This window comes from Equus przewalskii, chromosome 5 (assembly GCF_037783145.1).
Source record: "Equus przewalskii isolate Varuska chromosome 5, EquPr2, whole genome shotgun sequence".
Lineage (NCBI taxonomy): Eukaryota > Metazoa > Chordata > Mammalia > Perissodactyla > Equidae > Equus > Equus przewalskii.
In genome coordinates this window covers 70,733,304-70,752,220 of record NC_091835.1, presented here as the reverse complement: position 1 = coordinate 70,752,220, position 18,917 = coordinate 70,733,304, and the positions used below count along the sequence as shown (strand labels likewise).

The window sequence follows — 18,917 nt, the reverse complement described above, 5'->3', positions numbered from 1 at the left end:
CCCAAGGGGAAGAAGGGGCAGAGGGAGAACTGCAGAGAACTCCTGGCAGGAAAGCCAGAAATATGTGGGGGAAATGTGCTCAAATGGAGAAAAAGTAAAGGCCACGAGACCAGTCATAATTCTTCAGGGCTGTCCAGCCAAGATACTGAGCTCACCGAGATCTAGTGATGACCTCTCAAATCTTAGACTCCAATAGCTCGTCCTTGGGTGTGTCCAGTGTGGGTGTGATGCTTGGTGCTTATCTAAGTAATAATGTTCATAAGGAGGGAAATCCACAAGTACAAGTGTACAATGAAGGTTCTCCTGTCCTCCCCCACCGAGGTCCCTTTGTTTGCAGCAGCCATACTTTCTCGAGTGTCCTTCTGAACGTTATCTAAGCACACGCAAGCAAAAATCTACGTATATCTTTATTCTCCTTTCTTAGATGTCCTGCCACTCTGGCCTTCCTCCTGCCCCCTCCAGCTGACTTGATTGTCTCCACTGCTGTGCCACAGTCTATGGTCCAATTGCAGCATTTTGGCCCTTCCCTGAAGACGTCTGCACAGACCTCCTCTCCTGGGGTCTAGATCCATGTGTCTTGCTCCTAGCGTCTCAGCACAAAGACAGAATCCTTCTCCCTGCCCGTTGGCTGACTGAGCCCTGTGGCTCCCCTGGGGCCATTTCTTCCTTGAATGACATAATGTTGCAGCCGTCAGTTCAGGGACCAGTCTTCCTTCCATAACCGGCCAATATCTATATAATTGTGTCTCTTGCGCAGCCACCTCTCTAACAGAGTTCAGAGATTCATCTAACTCTAGGGAAGAACGGACCAGCCACCGTCTCCTCTCCCCACACACAAACTGCCTCCTTTCCCACAGTTCCAGGCCTAAGACAACCATCTAGTGCCCCTGAGAAAACAGCGGACTCCAGCAACTCTTCCTGCACCCATGGCCTGTCGGATCCTAGTTCATTTGGCTCAAGCCTGCCGTCCCCACTCTGTCCCTTGGGGGAGGCTCTTCACTAGACTCGGGGGCTGTTGACTAGCCCTTGGGAGAAAGAATTCCAAAAGATGATCTTGAACCAGAGCCAATGGTTTGATGGAATTTGGGAACCATGACCCCCAGGACAGTCTTCACTGGAGGTGGGTCCTTCTATGGGTCCCTTGGAGGGACTATGAGGAAGTCTCACACAGCGGCCCTGTTCCATCAACAATGTGGTGTGGAAATTGTAACAGGGACCTTATGGACATTGATAAGAGTTTATTTTGAAAGAGAATATTCTTCCTTTAGGTCAGTTCTTCTAAAGGGATCAGTCTCATTGGCCTCTGTTTTATAACCAAAATTAAGTAGCATCCTTTTACCGTCAAGAATAGAAAAACAGAGATGGTGTGCCTTGCAGTCACACATAATTAAAACCAATCAGCACACAGCCTTCACTGCAATTAGCAGGAGACACAAGAGGGAGAAAACTGGGAGTGATACCACACACCTTTCACTTGTACATTCTCAGGCAGGGCTGTATTAGAAAATCTTCTGACACATCAGATGTTTGCCCTGCTGTGCAGAACGACCACGTGTTCATAGGCTCCAGATGCAGGCTGATGCGGGTATGCTGTGTTGGCAGCCTACATACCATGAGCATGTCTGCCACGGACAAGAAAACTTTCCCAAAAGGCGAAGACTCGACCTTCTCCCGATTTACACAGTAGCAGTATTCCTCCACTACTCAGTATATCTGAAAAGGCAGCAGAACCACTTCGTGTGTATGTGATATGGTTTGGGTTCTGGGCTGAAGGGTTATATATGCTGTTGTGTTCACACGCTGTTCGGGCCTGAAGTACAATCTGGATCATGCTCACTAAATGTCAGTAACAGCCCCCCCATATCACAATGAGAAACAAAAAAGTGTCTCCACAGAGTTCCAGGAGATCCACAGGGCAGAACTGCTGCTTTAGGACGTTTTGTGACTGGGGACCTTTTTAGAGCTTCCAGGGGAGAAGACGAGGCACATCTTTCCAACTGTACCTTTTTCTTTGAGTGTGTGTGTGTGTGTGTGTGTGTGTATTGAGGGGAGGGGTTGTGGAAAGGACATTACTCCATCTCAGAGTCTATTATATGGACCCCTGAATAGTGCAACTGTTTCCATTGGTTGTTATTGCATTTGCCGTTAAAGGAACTTACTCTCTTTAGAAAAAGAGGAAGAAGAGAATCAAGAAGCAATCCCAAGAACAGTCTGCCTAAAGACCAGACAAAGAAGTAGAAACCAGGAGGGGTGTAAAGGAGCGTAAAGAGTGTAAGTTCATTGAGGGTGGGAGAAGGGAGAGAGCTTGGTGTTGTGGAAACCAAGAGGGAAGCACATCTCAAGCAGCATCCAGGAAGAGAAGTCAAATGTGACTGGAAGGTTCCTGGAGGAGCGACAAGCTGAGAAGTGTCTGGAAATGTGGTTAGGACTTGGGCAGGTGGAAGGGATGAAGTGGGCACTGCAGGCCCCTTTCCTTGTGAAGAAGGCGTGGCTAATAGGCTAATAGTTTGGTGGTCAGAGGAGTGCTCTGTGGAGCTGTTCCCTGGAGCCACAGTTGGCTGGAGTCTTGTACCAGATGAGAGGGAACATAGAGATGTTTCAGGAGACAATTGGGTGGTGTCAGCAATGTCTGGTTTTTGATTGGAAGGATGGATACCCAAGCTGCCCTGGGATGCTGTGTGTCACTGTGTTTGCCCCTCCCATAGCTGCTGGAGGGAACATGACACTCCCTGCCAATCCATTATCAGAAAAATGGCTCTTAGTCAACTGGTGACCTTCCCAGGTTCGTGTAGGGTTATTCCCACCCCTCCCTGGTGCCCACGCCCATTTTCCAATCTGTCAATAGGTCCTGTGAGTTCTGTTTAGACAGGATAGAGTGTCCTCTGCTGGCACAAAGGCTCCTTGACACACAACGCCGGGACCTGTATTGATCACCACAAGGCAGCGGCTCCCTTGGGCGGTAAGAGTGAAGATGATGTTCTTTGTATACACAACTTCAGAAAGCTTCTTGGGACCAATAAAGAAAAAGGCTTTTTCACGGTTCTGTTCTGTTGGTCGTAAAGACATAAGAAAGCAGCTAAATCCTTCTTGGGACAGGGCAAGTCTGGTCATGGGAGAGACATCTCCCCCCTCCCAGGGCTGAGCTCAGAACGGAGCATTGGGAAAGTTCAAGCCACCCACTGAGAAGCCAGTGTGAGCTCAGGGGCAAGAACTGGGCCACAGCAGGACTTGAAAGGAGGTCAAAGATGTCTGAGGGTGGGCGTGACAGTCACTTGCACTGAAGATGGACCACACCGTTGTTGTGAGGGAGAGGGTCAAGCTTGTTGTTGCTTAGATGGGACAGGGGTCACTGTGAAGAAGACCTTTCACCCTGGTCCTGTTGTGTGATGGCAGTAGGGGCTGCCTCGTGAGATGTGAGCTCATGTCCATTGGAGATACAGGAGGAGACCAGCCTTTCCCGAGGCAGAGGAGCTTCAGAAGCCCTGGGTGGAACCACTTCCAACCCTGAGACCCCCTTTCTCCTCTTCCCATTATCTTCCCAAATCCTCCATTTCTTCTTCCTCTATTTTCCCTCCGTGGGTTCAATGGAGGGAAACGGGGTTCCTTGTGGGTTCATTTCAGGTTCAATGATTAGAACATTTCAACCACTTATTGACAAGAGCATGAAAGTTTGGTCTTGATTAGAGCTGAGCTGATAGGCGATTTGGAGAACATTGTTGTTTCAATAAAGAAAATGCTGGAATTCTGTCCTTGAGCATGGGTTGTTCATGGCAGGGTGTTCATGAGATGAGGACTGAGGTGAGGCCATCTTGCCCCACCTGTAGCTCAGGTGTTTAATTAACCTCAGGTATTTGCAAGAGGAGAAGCGGAGGGCAGGTCCCTGGCTTAGCTTTCCAGATCCAACAACCTCCACATTCCTACTCTCCTCACTCCTCCTCTGTACACAACAGGGGTACTCCTTTAGTCCCGGTTGTTGTTAGCCTTAAGTTTCTCCTGTTGACAGCACAGTTGACTTCCTTTTGTCCTACACCTGGTGGAGCTGGAAGAACATTCTGCGCAAGGGGAGAACATAGTGCCCTGCCTCTGTGTCCCTGAAGGAAGCGTGAGAGGGTCCTGCAGGTGAAACCATCCCTCATCCACATTCGTGGGTGGACATCTGAGTGTCTTCACCGCCTGTGCTAAGTGCTGGGTGTGCTTGTGGTTAGAGGGTCCCCTCTGGGCTCCGGAAGTGCCCTGGAGTTGGCGGCCTTCTGCTCAGTAATCCTCCCTCCTGGCTGGTAACGCAAAACCAGGTTTCCATGGCGAGGACATCAGGCTTAGAGGCAAGACCGTGGAGCAGGGGCCCTGTGCCACCTCATTGGCACTTGTGACCTGCCACGTGCCACCACAGAGGACCAGGGGAAGAAACGCAGTCTATCCCACGGCAGGACAATCAGCAGCTTGTGGTTACTGAGGTTCAGTGGAGCGATGGCTGCATTATCTTGCCCGTGACCCAACCTCATAAGGTGTGAATAGTAAGGAGCCTTAACCACCTCGGGGAGTGTTGCAATAAAAGATTTGGCTGCCTGGAAAGGACACAGCTGCTGTTTCCTTCGTGTTTTCCATCATCGTGGGTGACTGAGGGCTGATTGTGGTGTTTATTAAACCCCTGCTGTTGGTCTGCCTGAGGTCTTTTCTTGCTCTGAATGTCGTGTGTCAGGGGTGCTGTGGCTCAGTGGCTGAGACGCTGGGCCGGCTTCTTGCTGTGTCCCCCTTTTGTCATGTGATTTTGTCAAGTCACTGAACTCAGTTTCTTTTCTTAAAAATGAAGGTGTCCGTCGGGGCTGTCTCGGCACGTTTCTGAGCTGTTCGTTAATGCAGATACTAGAACGGGGTGGAGGGCCTCTCAGAGGGGCTGACACTCTCGTTAAGTCTCTGTGTTGGGAGCAGGGCTTAGGCAGGAGACGGTGGAGTGGGCACAGTGGGGCTCACAGAAGGATACGGAGCCTGAAGACGTTGGCACGTGTCCTAGGTCTGCCACGTTACTCGCCTGGGTACGTCAGGCAGGTCCCAGCACTGTCTTGGAGGCTCAGTTTGCTCATGTGTGAAATGGGCATAATTCTTGCCCTACTTATTTCAGAAGGAGGTGGTCAAAATGAAATGATATCGGCGAGGGCAACCAAAGCATACATGGGGGGAGCCCTCATTACCATGGTGGCTCTTTTTTGAGAAAGTACTTGAGTTGGGGTGGGGCCAACAAGCAGAGGCCTAGCTGGGGTGTCTGGGAAACTCTGCTTTCTTGGGGACCAAGGTGGAGTCCTGTGCCTCATCCTTCCCTCTGGTTTCACGCTTGTGGGACTGGAAGCATTGAAGGGTCCTCCTTTCGCTCTTCCCAGTTTATCACACAACATCCCTTATGAACGTCCTGCTGAACAGGGACGCGGACACGGCGTCCAAGGCCTGGGGGGCTGTGAAGCGCGCCTGTGGCTCATCCCAATGTGACTCGTGTCATGAAGTTAATGCATCCGAATGAGTGGCGGTACTAGCTCTCGTCCGCAGTCAGTGCTGGACTAGCAATGATTTCAGTGTATTTTTCGGATCTAAAGTCTTTTAAAGAAGTGTTTTGAATGCATGATTCTTGATGTGAAAAAGCAGTCCAGAGAGTTCTTTTCTTTTTTTTCCTAATAAAAAACCCTGGAGCAAGCAGCTCATTGATAATCAAGCTCTGTGGCCATCCCTTCCAAAACGGGGTGTTCCAGGGCACACGGCTCTGAAGGCATCTTGAAGAGCATTGCCGATAGACTGAGGAGCAGGAGTCTCTTGAAATAAGAGTGTGTTTATTTGGTCTTTACAATTCTATTTGTTTTCACCCTTTCCTCTCTTTCTCATTTTATTTTCGGGGGTGGGAGTTTCTCCACCAGCCCTGTCCTGTCTTTGTTTCTAGCCAACTCAACACAGGAAGCCTTGAAAGAAACAGAAGAGGTCCCATGGGAGGGGAGCAGCTTTAAGCGGTGGGGAGGGTGAGGTGGGGCTGAGGGTGGGGGAGACGCGTGGACGGGAAGCATCTGCTGGATCTCCGTGGGCGCGCGGCGGCAGGAATGGCAGGTGTCCGGGTAGAGGCACTGGAGGTGAGCAGTGGCTCTGAAGGGCTGCAGTGCCATGCAGAACTAGCCGGAAGGCTCCCCACAGGAGGGGCTGGGGAAGAAGAGGGCAGCATCCAATCCGGGGACACCGGCAGGAGTCTCTGGACTTCGAGGAAGGCGTGAGTGGTCTGACTACAATAACCCCATTTTTCTGAAGTCACTAACGGGGTAGAATGGAATGTTGGGGGCCGTCTTGTCCTTCCATGTTGGGGTGGCTATTGGGTAAAGGGCGAGAGTGAGGATTTTGAAGCCGGAGTGGGAGTAGAACCCGGTCTGGAAAGACAGTTTGGCTGGAATGTGGGCCAGGAACTGCAAGAACCTTTCATGGAAGACTCTTTTTCGGCTCTCGCTGTGCGAATGAAGACATGTTGCAGGTGAGAACACACAGGTGCACATGTCAGAGCAATACCATTAGCTGGACAGCACATCAGCAAGCCAGGCGCACACCCCAGTGAGTTGTAGGTACGTTGTAGCCATGATGGGAAGAACTGAGCTCATTGAGTTGTGGATGGATCTATGGAGAACAAAGCTGGGATCCGTGACTTCCCAATGTCTGGGTCTGATCTTCTGGGGCCCAGTTAGAAAATTAGAACTATGTGTGGGAATTTGGCCACAGTGGTGGGGAAGGAAGTAACATTTGTGGGCACCTACTGTGTGCCAGGCTCTATGCTGGAGGCTTCCTTGGTTGATTGCTGGATTGCTTCCTTAGTTTCTCCATCATGGTATGAGCCCGTGCTGCGTCCTGGGCAGCGTCCCTGCCCTCGTTCTTGCTCTGTTCCTGGGGTGTGCATGGTTTCCAAGCAGTGGGCAGACCCTGCTATCCTGACACAGCTGGCGTGTGTGTCCGGGACTCTCTGCATTCCCGATGGAGTTCTGCACTGTGGGGCACTGGGCACTTCATGCTGTGGGTGGGCCTGGCTGCCCGCCATCCTGGCTTCGCAGGTAACTCCAGTTTGCCCGGGGCACCTGAAAATCAAAAGCCATGGAGTTTGCGGTAAGAAAAGGGGTTGACTGAGAAAAAAGCTACCAAGGCCCTGTTGGGTAAGAAAGGAAGGGAGGCCCGGTGTTGAGGGAGAGCTGGGCCAGGGGCTGGCACTGCAGCCTGAGTGAGCAGTTTTCGAACAATGGCTTACAGAGGGAAGCCTCAGAGGAGCTATTGAGCAAGGGCCTGCTGCTGGGAGCCTGCGAGGCTCCTGTCCCACCTCCCTCAGAGCCGCTGAGCTGGAGCTCTTGGAGCAGCAGAGACCTGCCCTATGGGATGCACAGGCTTCGCAGGTGGTGCGCGGTGCGGGCATCATGCCCTGGCCAGGTTGCTGCTGTCTCCAGGCTGCTGTTGCCCACCTCTACGGTTTCTGAGCTTCTCACTCAAGGTTATTGGACTCTGAGTGTTGGTCCCTCAAGCAGCCTGAACTCAGCAGCAGGGCCCGGAAGAGCAAAGTTTGTTGTTTGTTTTGTTTCGTTTTTGAAATGTAAACATGTGGTTTGCATTCCAGGGCAGTGTGCACCAGAGGGCTCAGGGCTTGGCCAATAGCTCAGTTCAGTCGATGCTTTCAGTTTTGGGGACAAAGAGACTAACCTGGCTGGCCTGTGGAGGGAAGTGCTGATGGTGGGTGGGACAGAGACCTGAGAGGACGTCCAGGTGGGATCTTCAGGGAGTAAGCGGATGGAAGGCTGTGGAGACTCAGCATTGCTAACATCACCTTTCATGTCAGAGGAAACATGCAGTTCCAAACACCAAACCCTGGCAATGCTTGTTGGATCTTGGGCTTATTCCCTGAGTGACTGCCCTGTGCCTTGGGGACTGAGGTTTGGGGTAAAGATAAACATGACCCTGGCTGTGCTGTGTAGAAGACCAGGGCCACAGCTCATTGTACCACAAGGAGGGCTGGGATGAGGTCAGAAGAGAGGGGGACGCCCAGCTAGGAGACTGTGGGGGAGGGGAAACGAGTTCCTACCAGCAGAGCCTGGTGTCAACGTTCACATCTCTGTCCCACTGGCTAGTCAGTCAGGCCCTGTCTGATCGACACTGGGGCTTGGTTTTCTGCTCTGGCCAAGGGAAGTGCTTTTGAAAACTTTAGAGGAAAATCCTTTAGGGGCCTGGGCTTGCCAGAAGCTTGCTGAAAGAAGGATTTTTTCCTGCTGGATCCCTGTTCTGTTCTCAGAGACAGCAAAGCTTAAAACCCATTTGTGCAACAGACCAATATCCTCTGGGACAGGATAAATGTTCCCATATTTTAGATGAAGAAATGGAGGACTACAGTGGAAGTCAGCCATGAAGTCCTAGCCAGAACCAAGAGTCTTGACTCACATTTGACTCCTTTAATGAATGCAGACCGTGTTATCGAGACAAGCACATGGAAATTATGTAAAAGGCAAAGTTAAAAAAATAAGGAAATAAAATGTTATATAATATCTGAGTCGCGTTAATTCTGCCCTCCACATTTCAAGAGAAAAAGACGTTTGTCTCTCTTCAATTTGACTTTAAAATCTGGCGAATGGGTCTAGAAAGGCAAGGTGCCCAGAGGAGAGAATGGGAAGAAAGACTCCGTATGCAAGTAGAATTGTGGAGAGTAAAGCATGCATACTGTGTGCCCAGCACAAGCCTGGGCACGGGAGATGCTCAATAAATATTCATGTCTTTTTTTCACGGAGGGACCAGGACCCCCCCGTACCTGGGGTGGCCTCAGCACCGTGTGGAGGAGTAATGGGTGACTAGGGTGTTGTTCAGATAGTCGCAGATAACAACACATTTGACTTTGGCTTGAGGCTCTTTCTACAGCATTAGCTTTATGATTTGTTAGCATGATTATGATTATGTAGGCCAGACTGGGAAAAAAAATCAAGGCGACACAGAGATTTGCCTCCTTCAGCATTCTCGTCTTGCAAATCAAACATCCTGAACAGCTAGGTCCTGGTCTTCACCCTCATGCCGCCTGGGCCGAGGAGTTAGGACACAGGGTTGGAGACTCGGGGGAAGGGTGGGAGAGGGTGAGCAGCACTTGGTGGATTCTGCTCCTAACCGGGAACCGCGCGTAGCCTGTGGGCTTATGGTCTTGTTCTGTTTTTACAACAGTCATATTCTTCTCATCCTTCACTCTTTACAGAGGAGGAAACTGAGGCCCAAAGAAGATCGTGAGTAATCCAAGGCCATTTAATTAAAATACAGTGAAACTGGGACTTACACTCAAAGCTTCTGTTTTTTACATTATTTTACGCTAACTGTGTCCTAGGATCTGAGAAATCCTGGTTCTGTAGCTGCTCTGAGCAGTGCCGGGTCACGGCCATCAGAAGAGAGAGGAACACGCCAGGGGAGAAAGGAAAAGGAATGTCTTTGCTTCACCCCGAACAGCAATGATACTTAACACTTGTCTGTGTGTCATGGTTTTCAGAACACTTTGTATGAATTTCCCATTTTACAGCTAAGCATACGGAGTCTCAGAGTTTAGTCCAAAGGCACAGAGCCAGGAAATGGTGAAACTGGGAGTCAAACCCAGAACTTCTGACTTTAAATTCAATTCCAGCATTCCACAGTGCTTCTCCCACGCCTTTGGCCACACGGACAAATGACTGGACTGCGGGTGAGTTGACGTTTGGGTGCTCTGTGCAGTGGGTGGCTCGATGGGTCTTCCGATATTCACCCACCTCTGGGTACCATGAGGAACCTGGCCTCCTAACTCTTAGCAGAATCAGTGATTCCTGACTGAATCAATATACACCGGGACCTTGGAGTTGTGTAAAGCCTTTGGTGGCAACCTTTCGTTGGGTGCCCCGGAATGAGACAGACCGAGGAACAACCCCTCGTTCTCTCGGTTTTCACGTAGAAAAATGACAGAGTTCATGCTTCTATAAACTTCTGGTTACAGGAAAGACAATTCTCCTCTCCTTGGTGCCTGGCTCTTATGCGTTCCTGGTGTGGCATGGGAAGGAAAAAGTCAACATACTTGGAAGAGTGCCAACTCTTCTGTAGCATCCTCGGCCAAATTCTTTCTGTAAGAGGCTTCTTACTTCCGCACATCACATTTATGCTCTACAAAAGCGCTTGGCAACTCTCCCTGGGGCAGAGGGCAAGGCAAGGAGAGTGCTAAGACTAAGAATGAGGGGCTCCGACAGTCTCTAAACCTGTCATCTCTTTCATCAGCTGATCTGGGCTGGCGAGACTGCACAGGCCCGAGTGGCAGCTGGCCTCCCCTGGCCTGGTCCAGAGCGGGGAGCAGCATCCTGCAGAAGGTCCCTTTTCAGATTGAGAAACCTGCATCCCGATCTCTTCTGATGATTTTACAAAAATACAATGGCATGTCAGATGCCCAGATAAAAAGGAAGAGTTTGCAATCAAAGCAAGTTCTGGGATGAAGCTGATTAGTTGATTTTTTAAATGGTTATTAGCTTGGTAATCACTCATTAGGAGTAGCTTCCAGGTAGACCAAACCCATGCATAAGTGGGTCCACACCCATGAGCACCAACACCTAGCCAGCTAGTATAAAAGGGGACCCTGATAGTCTCCCAACAGCCTCAACTCTCCTCAGAACCCTTCCACTGTCCTCGCTGGGCACAGGCATCATGAGCTGTCAGATCTCAAGCAGATCTCGAGGAAGAGGAGGAGGAGGAAGTGGAGGATTCCGGGGCTTCAGCAGCAGCTCGGCTGTGGGCTCTGGTGGGAGCCGGAGATCCACCAGCAGCTTCTCCTGCTTGAGCCGCCATGGCGGTGGCGGAAAGGGCGTCGGTGGAGGCGGCTTTGGCAGCCGGAGTCTTGTTGGCCTTGGCGGAAGCAAGAGCATCTCCATTAGTGTGGCTGGAGGAGGCGGAAGCTTTGGCTCTGGTGGTGGATTTGGTGGCAGAGGAGGTGGCTTCGGAGGTGGCAGTGGCTTCGGAGGTGGCATCGGCTTTGGAGGTGGCAGTGGCTTCGGAGGTGGCATCGGCTTTGGAGGTGGCGGTTTTGGAGGCGGCGGCTTTGGTGGAGGCCGCTTTGGAGGTGGCGGCGGCTTTGGCGGTTTTGGGGGTCCCGGTGGCTTCGGGCCTGGCGGATTCCCTGGTGGTGGCATCCACGAAGTGTCCATCAACCAGAGCCTCCTGCAGCCTCTCAACGTGGGTGTGGACCCAGAGATCCAGAAGGTGAAGGCCCAGGAGCGGGAGCAGATCAAAACTCTCAACAACAAGTTTGCCTCCTTCATTGACAAGGTGAGTCACGAGAAGCGGGCTCCGTCGGATGCTCACGGTGCCCTACTTCCAGCGCTAACTGCAAGGCAAACAACAGGGATTCATTTCTTTTAGGAGTCAGTGTGTTCACAGTAGACTGGGCTATGGGCAATATCCACATAGGACAGATGCTGGCCTCACGGGCTGCCTCTTGCCCTACAGTCTGCAGTTAGGAATTATTTGTGCCTTTGGCTTTGTTGTTTCAACCTTAATGAATAACATTTATGGAAAATTCTGAAAGTCTTAGGAAAACGGATAGAGACAAGGAACGGAGTGACAGGTCCAGACTGTGTGACGGCGAGTCTTAGAAGGGGTTGGGAAGACACCTTCCAAGATAGTCCTTCCTTCCCTGGGAGTCATTGCTCTATAAAATTTGGAGAACCTGAGTCTGAAATATGCGCTTGGGGACGGATGAAGTTCCTCCCTTCAAGAGAAGCATTCTCAGTTTTGTGACCCATAAAGTCCTTGTTGGTGTCGCTCTGGGGTGTTAGAGGATTTTCTCCTATTTCAAGTGTGAGGAGCCTGTATAAGGAACTCACGAGGCTCTTACGAAGCAGACTGAGGCGCCCTGCCCTCCAGGGCCCTCACACTCGGTGCCTTTAGGAGCAGAGCCAATTGATGGCTGCGTTTGGTTTTCCCCAGAATTTCTGGGACCTTTGCAGGGAATTCAGCTCGAATGAGGGAGGGAAATGGCCTGGAGTCCTGGGAGCAGCTGCAAAAGGAAAAGTGGGCGGTGAAGCAGGAAAAAGGGTTCTCTCCATGGAGAGCACCAGCTGTCACACAGGAGTCTGAAGAAGCTCCCACGTGTGGAGGCAGGAAGCTCCGAAGCTCTGCCCGGCATGAGCTGGCATCCCCCTGGTGAGGATGAAGCTGGGCAGACTTCTCCACCTCCAGGAGCAGGACCAGAGCTGACTCTGCGAGTGTGGCCAGCTGGTGGGAAGGGCGGCGCAGCACTCATGTGTGTCCCCTCTGTCACGGCAGGTGCGGTTCCTGGAGCAGCAGAACCAGGTGCTGCAGACCAAGTGGGAGCTGCTGCAGCAGGTCCATGTGGGCACCCGCACCTCCAACCTGGAGCCCATCTTCCAGGCGTTCATCGCCCAGCTGAAGAGACAGGTGGACACGCTCTGTGCAGAAAGAACGTCCCAGGACTCAGAGCTGAACAGCATGCAGGATCTCGTGGAGGATTTTAAGAAGAAGTAGGTGGCAGAGCAAATGCTGAGTGGGATAGATATTGATCTGAGCTACCAGACTTTTCCCAGGAAAGGCCCTCATTTCCCAAGTGCATTTGTGCTCATAGAATCTGTAACTTGTTGATTTTTTGTGAGGATGACATTTAGGGCTTCAGAGATCATGTGTTTTCCCTGTTTGATAGCTAATTTATAGAAAAAAATCCTCATTTGGGATATCATAGTTCCAACTTAGACAGTTGAAGAGTGTTTAATATTCCAGAGAATGGGGTATTTTGGGTGAATCCAGTAGGGAAAGAAGAAAAAAATAAACAAACTAGAAGTAATCGAACAGCTTTGTCCTCTGGGTTTCAACAGGTATGAGGATGAAATCAACAGGCGCACGGCTGCTGAGAATGATTTTGTGACGCTTAAAAAGGTGAGCAAGAGAAGGTGAGGGCTGGGGTGGGAGTGAGGGGGCTTCAGAAGCCCGGTGTGTCTGGACCCACGGGTGGAGAACAGCTCTGAGTGCGAACCGCAGTGTCCAGGAAAGCGGCGAGGCGCGGCCACGGCCGGTTCTCAGGGAACCAAAGGCGTCTCTGTAGCTCAAGCTTCTGGGGATGTTTTGTGAATTTGCTGGAACATTTCCCACGAATAACTTACTTAAAGCCTGTATTAGACGCTGAAAGATGCAAACACAGAAAGCACCTTATTCTTCTTCTAACTGGCTGGGGAAGGACTGGGACTTTGCTTGGAATGCCTGCTTGAAGAGGCCGTCAGTTGTGCTGACAAAGGTTTGAGCTAGAAGGCAAAAGTGGGTCCTCAGCCTGGTTCGGGCAGAAGCTTTGGTGTAAAATGCAGAGAAATTCAAGAGAATTGAGATGGACAGACCGGATGGGAGAGTCGAGGACTGTTAAAGTCACCAGAGGCCATTGTGCCCCATCGTGGGAACACACAGTGTCTCAAGCAGGAGGGAGAGACTGCTGACAAAGCTTGTTCCCATCAGAGCTCTGATGGTCTAGGGGGAGTGAGCAGTGAACGTGGGCCTGGAGCCCGCAGCAGAGGTGCTTTGTGGACTCTATGCCAAATGAGGTCCTTGGGCACGTGGGTCACCTGAGACACCCGGGCTGTTGGAGAGCAGCTGACAGGGACTGGGATGAGGAGATGGGCAGAGAGAGGGCAGGGCCCAGACATGGAAGGCTGTAAGGCGGCCTTGGGGCTGAGTTTCACCAGAGGCCCCTGACCTTTCCCGCAGGACGTGGACAATGCCTACAAGGTCAAGGTGGATCTGCAGGCCAAGGTGGACGTGCTGACCCAGGAGCTTGAGTTCCTGCGAATCCTCTATGATGCGGTAAGGAGGCTGCTCCCGGCCAGACCCCTACTTCCCACCCTTCCCACCAAAGGCAGGTCCTTCCCGATTGGTGAAAAAGTGGTAGGAGTGAGATTTAGGACTGTCTGACGCCAACTTGTCATCATTCCAGGCCACCAGGGGCCTTAGAAGAGAGGAACATCTCCTCTGATGCTCACAAAACACCAAGACCACTTTCCCTCACTCTGTCCCCCAAATGTTCAGCTCCTCTTGGGAAGAGACCCCACCTGCTCCTGTCCCTATGTCCAACATACTTCCGGGTCAGAATGTAACATACCTCCCCCTCCCCATCCAACTGCATACACTTGACCTCTGAAACAGGAAGTAAAATTAAAGGCTTCTTCCTGGGTAGCACTTATGAAAACTGCGTAAGTGGGGAAGGCTGTTAACTAGGAGGCTTAGAAATATGGACTGCTCTCTTCCGTAATTCTTAGGACAATCTTAGCAGAGGCCTAGGAATGGTGGTTATGCTGCTTGAAACCTCATCTGTGGAATTATGATGCTCCGTCTGAGAGTCTGTGTATCTCCCTGACCCCGGGGAGGGGAATGCCTCCTCGCTGCATTTGGCTGTGGGCAGGGGAGCCATGGCCAGCCCTCCCGTGTGTTGCAGGAGCTGTCCCAGATGCAACAGAGTGTCACCGACATGTCTGTGGTTCTGTCGATGGACAACAACCGTCACCTGGATCTGGACAGCATCATTGCTGAGGTCCGCGCCCAGTACGAGGAGATTGCCTTGAAGAGCAAGGCGGAGGCCGAGGCGCTGTACCACAGCAAGGCAAGTGCCAGGACAGCAGGGAGAGCCACAGCTCCTTCTAACAAGCTGGGTTTCACCCCAGCCAGAGAGGGCACAGTAAGATTACTGTTGTTTTTGTCTAATGGATGTTGGGCATTATTCTCAAGAAAGGGGGCCCACAGTACCCCAAATGCCCTCAGTCAAGAACGGTCTTGAGTCCTTTTGAGGGGTGTGTGATGGCCCCCCACGTCCCATGAATGCAGCCATGACATCCAGTGTGGTTGACCCTCCCTGAACCGCTGTCAGACTTTCCTTCGCTCAAGCCCAGCTTCCTCCAACCTGCAACCGTCCCCCTCTTTCCATGCAGTATGAGGAGCTCCAGGTCACTGCTGGGAAGCACGGAGACAGCCTGAAAGAGATCAAGGTGGAGATCAGCGAGCTGAACCGCGTGATCCAGAGACTGAAGGGGGAGATCGCCCACGTGAAGAAGCAGGTGGGGTGTGGCCCTGAGGACCCGTGCAGCTCCACTGGTTGGGTGGGGCTCGGAGTGGGGCAGGTGGTTGTGTGTGTGTGTGTGTGTGTGTGTGAGAGAGAGAGTAACCAAAGTAAGGATCAGTGGAGGGAAAGAATCCTGTTCATTTTTTGGTTGCTTCCACGAGTGAAAGAGAACAATAACAAAGCAGGAGGCCATTTGACTGGCCGTGGCGGGCAGGCGTAGCTGCGTGCTTGTGTGTGGCGCAGCAGCCGGCTGTGTGATGGAGGGCGGCAGTGCTGCAGGGAGCTGGCCTGTGGGTGGACATTAGCTTTGGAAGAGATAATGTGGGGCAGAGAGTCGACTCCCTCAGGAACAGAAGCTCTGTGATGCAGTCCACATGGAATGTTTTCATTCGCAACTATAAAATGGGATAAGGACCCCTGCCCCAGGTGGTGAGGGTCAGAGGTCATTATGCGGAAAGCATAAGGGCGCAGTCAAAGGTGACTTGGGAAGATGATGACAAAGATGGCAGCAAGTCTTAGCACAGTTGTTTGTGTCTTGCCTTAACTCCGAGGGGCCCGATGCTTCCAGGCCCAGTGATTCTGGCTTCTCACACCCTAAACGCCTCTGCTTCTCTTTCGCTGTCTGCCAGGCAGACTCCACTGTGTATAAACAGACACCTTCTCTCCTAGTGTAAGAGTGTGCAAGAAGCCATTGCCGATGCTGAGCAGAGGGGAGAGAACGCCCTCAAAGACGCCCAGCACAAGCTCTCTGAGCTGGAGGAGGCCCTGCAGCAGGCCAAGGAGGACCTCGCCCGGCTGCTGCGTGACTACCAGGAGCTCATGAACGTCAAGCTGGCCCTGGACGTGGAGATCGCCACCTACCGCAAGCTGCTGGAGGGCGAGGAGTGCCGGTGAGGGGCACTGGGAGGGCAGAGGGTACCCTCTGAGAACCAGGGCTGGAGGCAAAGATGGGGAAAGTGGGGGGGGGGGCAGGCAGGGCCTGGGACGACCGAGAGCTGACGTCACTCTGTCCCCAAGCTGAGATTCAGGATACAAAGCATTATTGTATACATTTGTAGGCTTATCAGTATGGAACAACTAACAAGGCAAATTAAATGAACTTAAATTAAGCAAGAAATTAATCTTGGTCTTTTCTGAAAGAGGAAGCAAAACGCGATGGAAACAGGTTAGTCGTGGACAGTCTGGAGCATCGGTCTCTGGGTCTGTACGGTGTCTCTTCTCCCACCACCTCGTGACCCAGAACTGGGAGCTCATGTGTTGGAACAGGCTGACCGGCTGAGTCATGCTCACCTGGAGCTGGCGCCAGACCTGGTTCTTTGCAGGTTTCTGGAAGACAAACAGAACCATTATTCAATCTACCCAAAGGGAACTTTTCCTTCCTCTGTGGCCTGAGACCCTTGTCTGTTATCAGCATCCCTAGAGATCTAATCTGGCTAAAGCAACTGGAAGGACAGAGCTGCCCCAGGCCCCCAGCGAGCCGCTGGGACAGGGAGCGAGCGGCTTTGCTCAGGCTGTTGCTCTGTGCCTGTCTGGAGGCCATGCCTCCTGTCACCAGAGGAAGTGGGAAAGATTTCAGACGAAGCAGACAAGGGTGGGGCAGGGGGGCAGGATGGGGAGGCTGCAGGATGGGGAGGCTGCAGGGACATGCAGTTCTTTCCTAATGGAAGGTTCACAGTGTAGCCTCATCTCAAATTTCCTGGCGTGGCTTGGATTCTGAACATATCTCCCTAAGATATAAATGTAAAATGGGTTGCAAAGTCAGAGGTGCATTTCCTTTTTGATCAGTTTTATGAGATTAAACAATTGAGATGGATTGGGATGGCAGGCTGTGCAGAAATGTGGGGCCTGCCGCCTCTCTGTGATCTCGGCAGCGCAGAAGAGGGGGTCTGTAGGTCCCTGGGGGCTGATTTTCGAGGCTAACCGGTACGTTTGTAGGCGGAAGTTGTAAAACAACATGTATGCAGAACCCAAGTGCTCTGCCACGAGCCACTTTTTCTCTCTCCCTGACAGGATGTCTGGAGACCTCAGCAGCAACGTGACTGTGTGTAAGTGTTGGGGTGCAGTCCTGTCCTGTGGGCATGAGTCGGGGGAGGTGGGCTGAGGCGGTTAGGTCTTCCATGGTAACACAGTCTCTCTCTATGCAGCTGTGACAAGCAGCACGATTTCTTCAAACGTGGCAGCCAAGGCCGGCTTTGGAGGCTATGGTTCTGGAAGTAGAGGATCCAGTTCTGGGGGAGGAAGATACAGCTCTGGAAGTGGCGCTTACAGCTCTGGAGGCAGAGCGTCTAGCTCCAGAGGTGGCAGTGGAGGGGGCTGTGGCTCTGGAGGAGGATATGGTTCTGGAGGCGGCTCCAGAGGAGGCTCTGGCTCTGGAGGAGGATATGGTTCTGGAGGCGGCTCTGGCTCTGGAGGAGGATACGGTTCTGGAGGCGGCTCTAGAGGGGGCTCCAGCTCTGGAAGAGGAGGTTCTAGCTCTGAAAGAGGTGGTTCTGGCTCAGGTGAAGGTTGCGATTCCAGCGTGACCTTCTCTTTTAGATGAAGATGGAGTCCCGCCCTTGACTCTCCCACTCCAGAATGTAGAAGCCTGTCTCTGTACATCTAACTGACGGCAAGTCAAAGGTTGTCATCTACCTCTGATGGCATTTGGAGGAAAGGGATGCCCCCATACAATTTTTGAAATAGCTTCTCTCTAAACCAATTAGTTGCAGCCAGTGACACCCTGTGTCCCCTGGGGACGAATCTGCATTGTCTAGGTTTGTGCTTCCAGCCAGGCCCCCTTCCTGGCCCCTCCTTGCGTTGTTCACTTGGGGGTCCTTTTCCTGAGGAGTGTCCTGTTGAGGCTGCCATCTCCAAGCCTGCGTTCCCCCAGCAGTGCCCCCGGGGAAACAAGTTTCTGTTTATATAGCCTTTCCTGCTGGCTCTGTATCTAAAGTGCTGTGGTCGTGGTGTCTGCACAATAAACTTTGTTTGCAATTCATCACGTGTGATGTGTGTTTCATGTCGAGCCCTGGCAGAAGTAGGGAGCCAGGAGCTATGACTCATCGCTGTCTAACTCAAGACACCAGAAGATGGAGAGATTTAGAAATATGAAAGAGAGGCTTCCTGGAGGAGGGACATATTGCCCTGAGGTAGTATGGCTTGGGGAAGCCAAGGATATTTCCTTGTGGAAGATGTTAAGAACAGAGATGAGGAGGGGCTCGCCCTGGAGTCAGGGGAGCTGTGTGATGTTCTCAGAAAGTATTTGCCAGACCTGGGGACTGAGATATTGCCAGGAGGTTGATAGGGGGATTTGTGGAAATTCTCTTTCCCAGAAAAAGCCATTTTTCTTAACAAATGGAGGAGGATACGGTTCTGGAGGCGGCTCTAGAGGGGGCTCCAGCTCTGGAAGAGGAGGTTCTAGCTCTGAAAGAGGTGGGTTTTTCCCACAGACTGCCCCCCATCCCCTGGCCTTTGTGACAAGAACTCTCATCTGAGGCCCCTTCTCCTCAGGGCAAACTGGCTGAGCCCCCTGAGCGGCCATCCAGGCTGTCTGCAGCTCTGAGCTTCCAAGGCAGAATGTCTTCAGCTCGACGGGTCATGGGCTCCCTGTCCCCCGTGAGGGGGGCGTGGGGCCTCCCAACAAGACAGAAGGAGCGTATCTGGAAAAGTCTCTGGAGGACTGTGCAGTGATCTCCCAAATGATAGGACTGCTATTTTCACAGAACATTCAGAACCCCCCTTCCTTCAGAGAAGTCCCCCAACACACTCAGCAGATAGTGGACCCTTCTTCGTCTCCTCCTCCAGCAACCTTCTGGGAGCCTCTACCCGTGACGGCCCAGTCAGGGCAGCCTTCTCC

At 52.1% G+C, this 18,917-nt stretch overlaps 1 protein-coding gene across 5 annotated transcripts; it reads left to right on the top strand.

The window, feature by feature from the left end:
* The first annotated feature begins 2,868 nt into the window (after positions 1–2,868).
* Positions 2,869–18,059, top strand: LOC103558874 (keratin, type II cytoskeletal 2 epidermal-like). Of its 5 annotated transcripts, none has more exons than XM_070621409.1 (11): positions 8,985–9,254; positions 9,542–9,700; positions 9,986–11,298; positions 12,298–12,512; positions 12,861–12,921; positions 13,738–13,833; positions 14,462–14,626; positions 14,952–15,077; positions 15,752–15,972; positions 17,093–17,127; positions 17,227–18,059. In XM_070621409.1, the coding sequence occupies exons 3-11, from the start codon at positions 10,681–10,683 to the stop codon at positions 17,619–17,621; spliced, it is 1,932 nt and encodes a 643-aa protein (XP_070477510.1). In that variant the 5' UTR covers positions 8,985–9,254; positions 9,542–9,700; positions 9,986–10,680; the 3' UTR covers positions 17,622–18,059. The 5 variants fall into 5 exon arrangements, with proteins under 5 accessions (XP_070477508.1, XP_070477506.1, XP_070477505.1 ...); XM_070621406.1 differs by having other exon boundaries at positions 9,007–9,254; positions 9,353–9,700; XM_070621407.1 differs by lacking the exon at positions 8,985–9,254 and adding an exon at positions 2,869–2,959 and having other exon boundaries at positions 9,644–11,298.
* Positions 18,060–18,917: the final 858 nt, after the last annotated feature.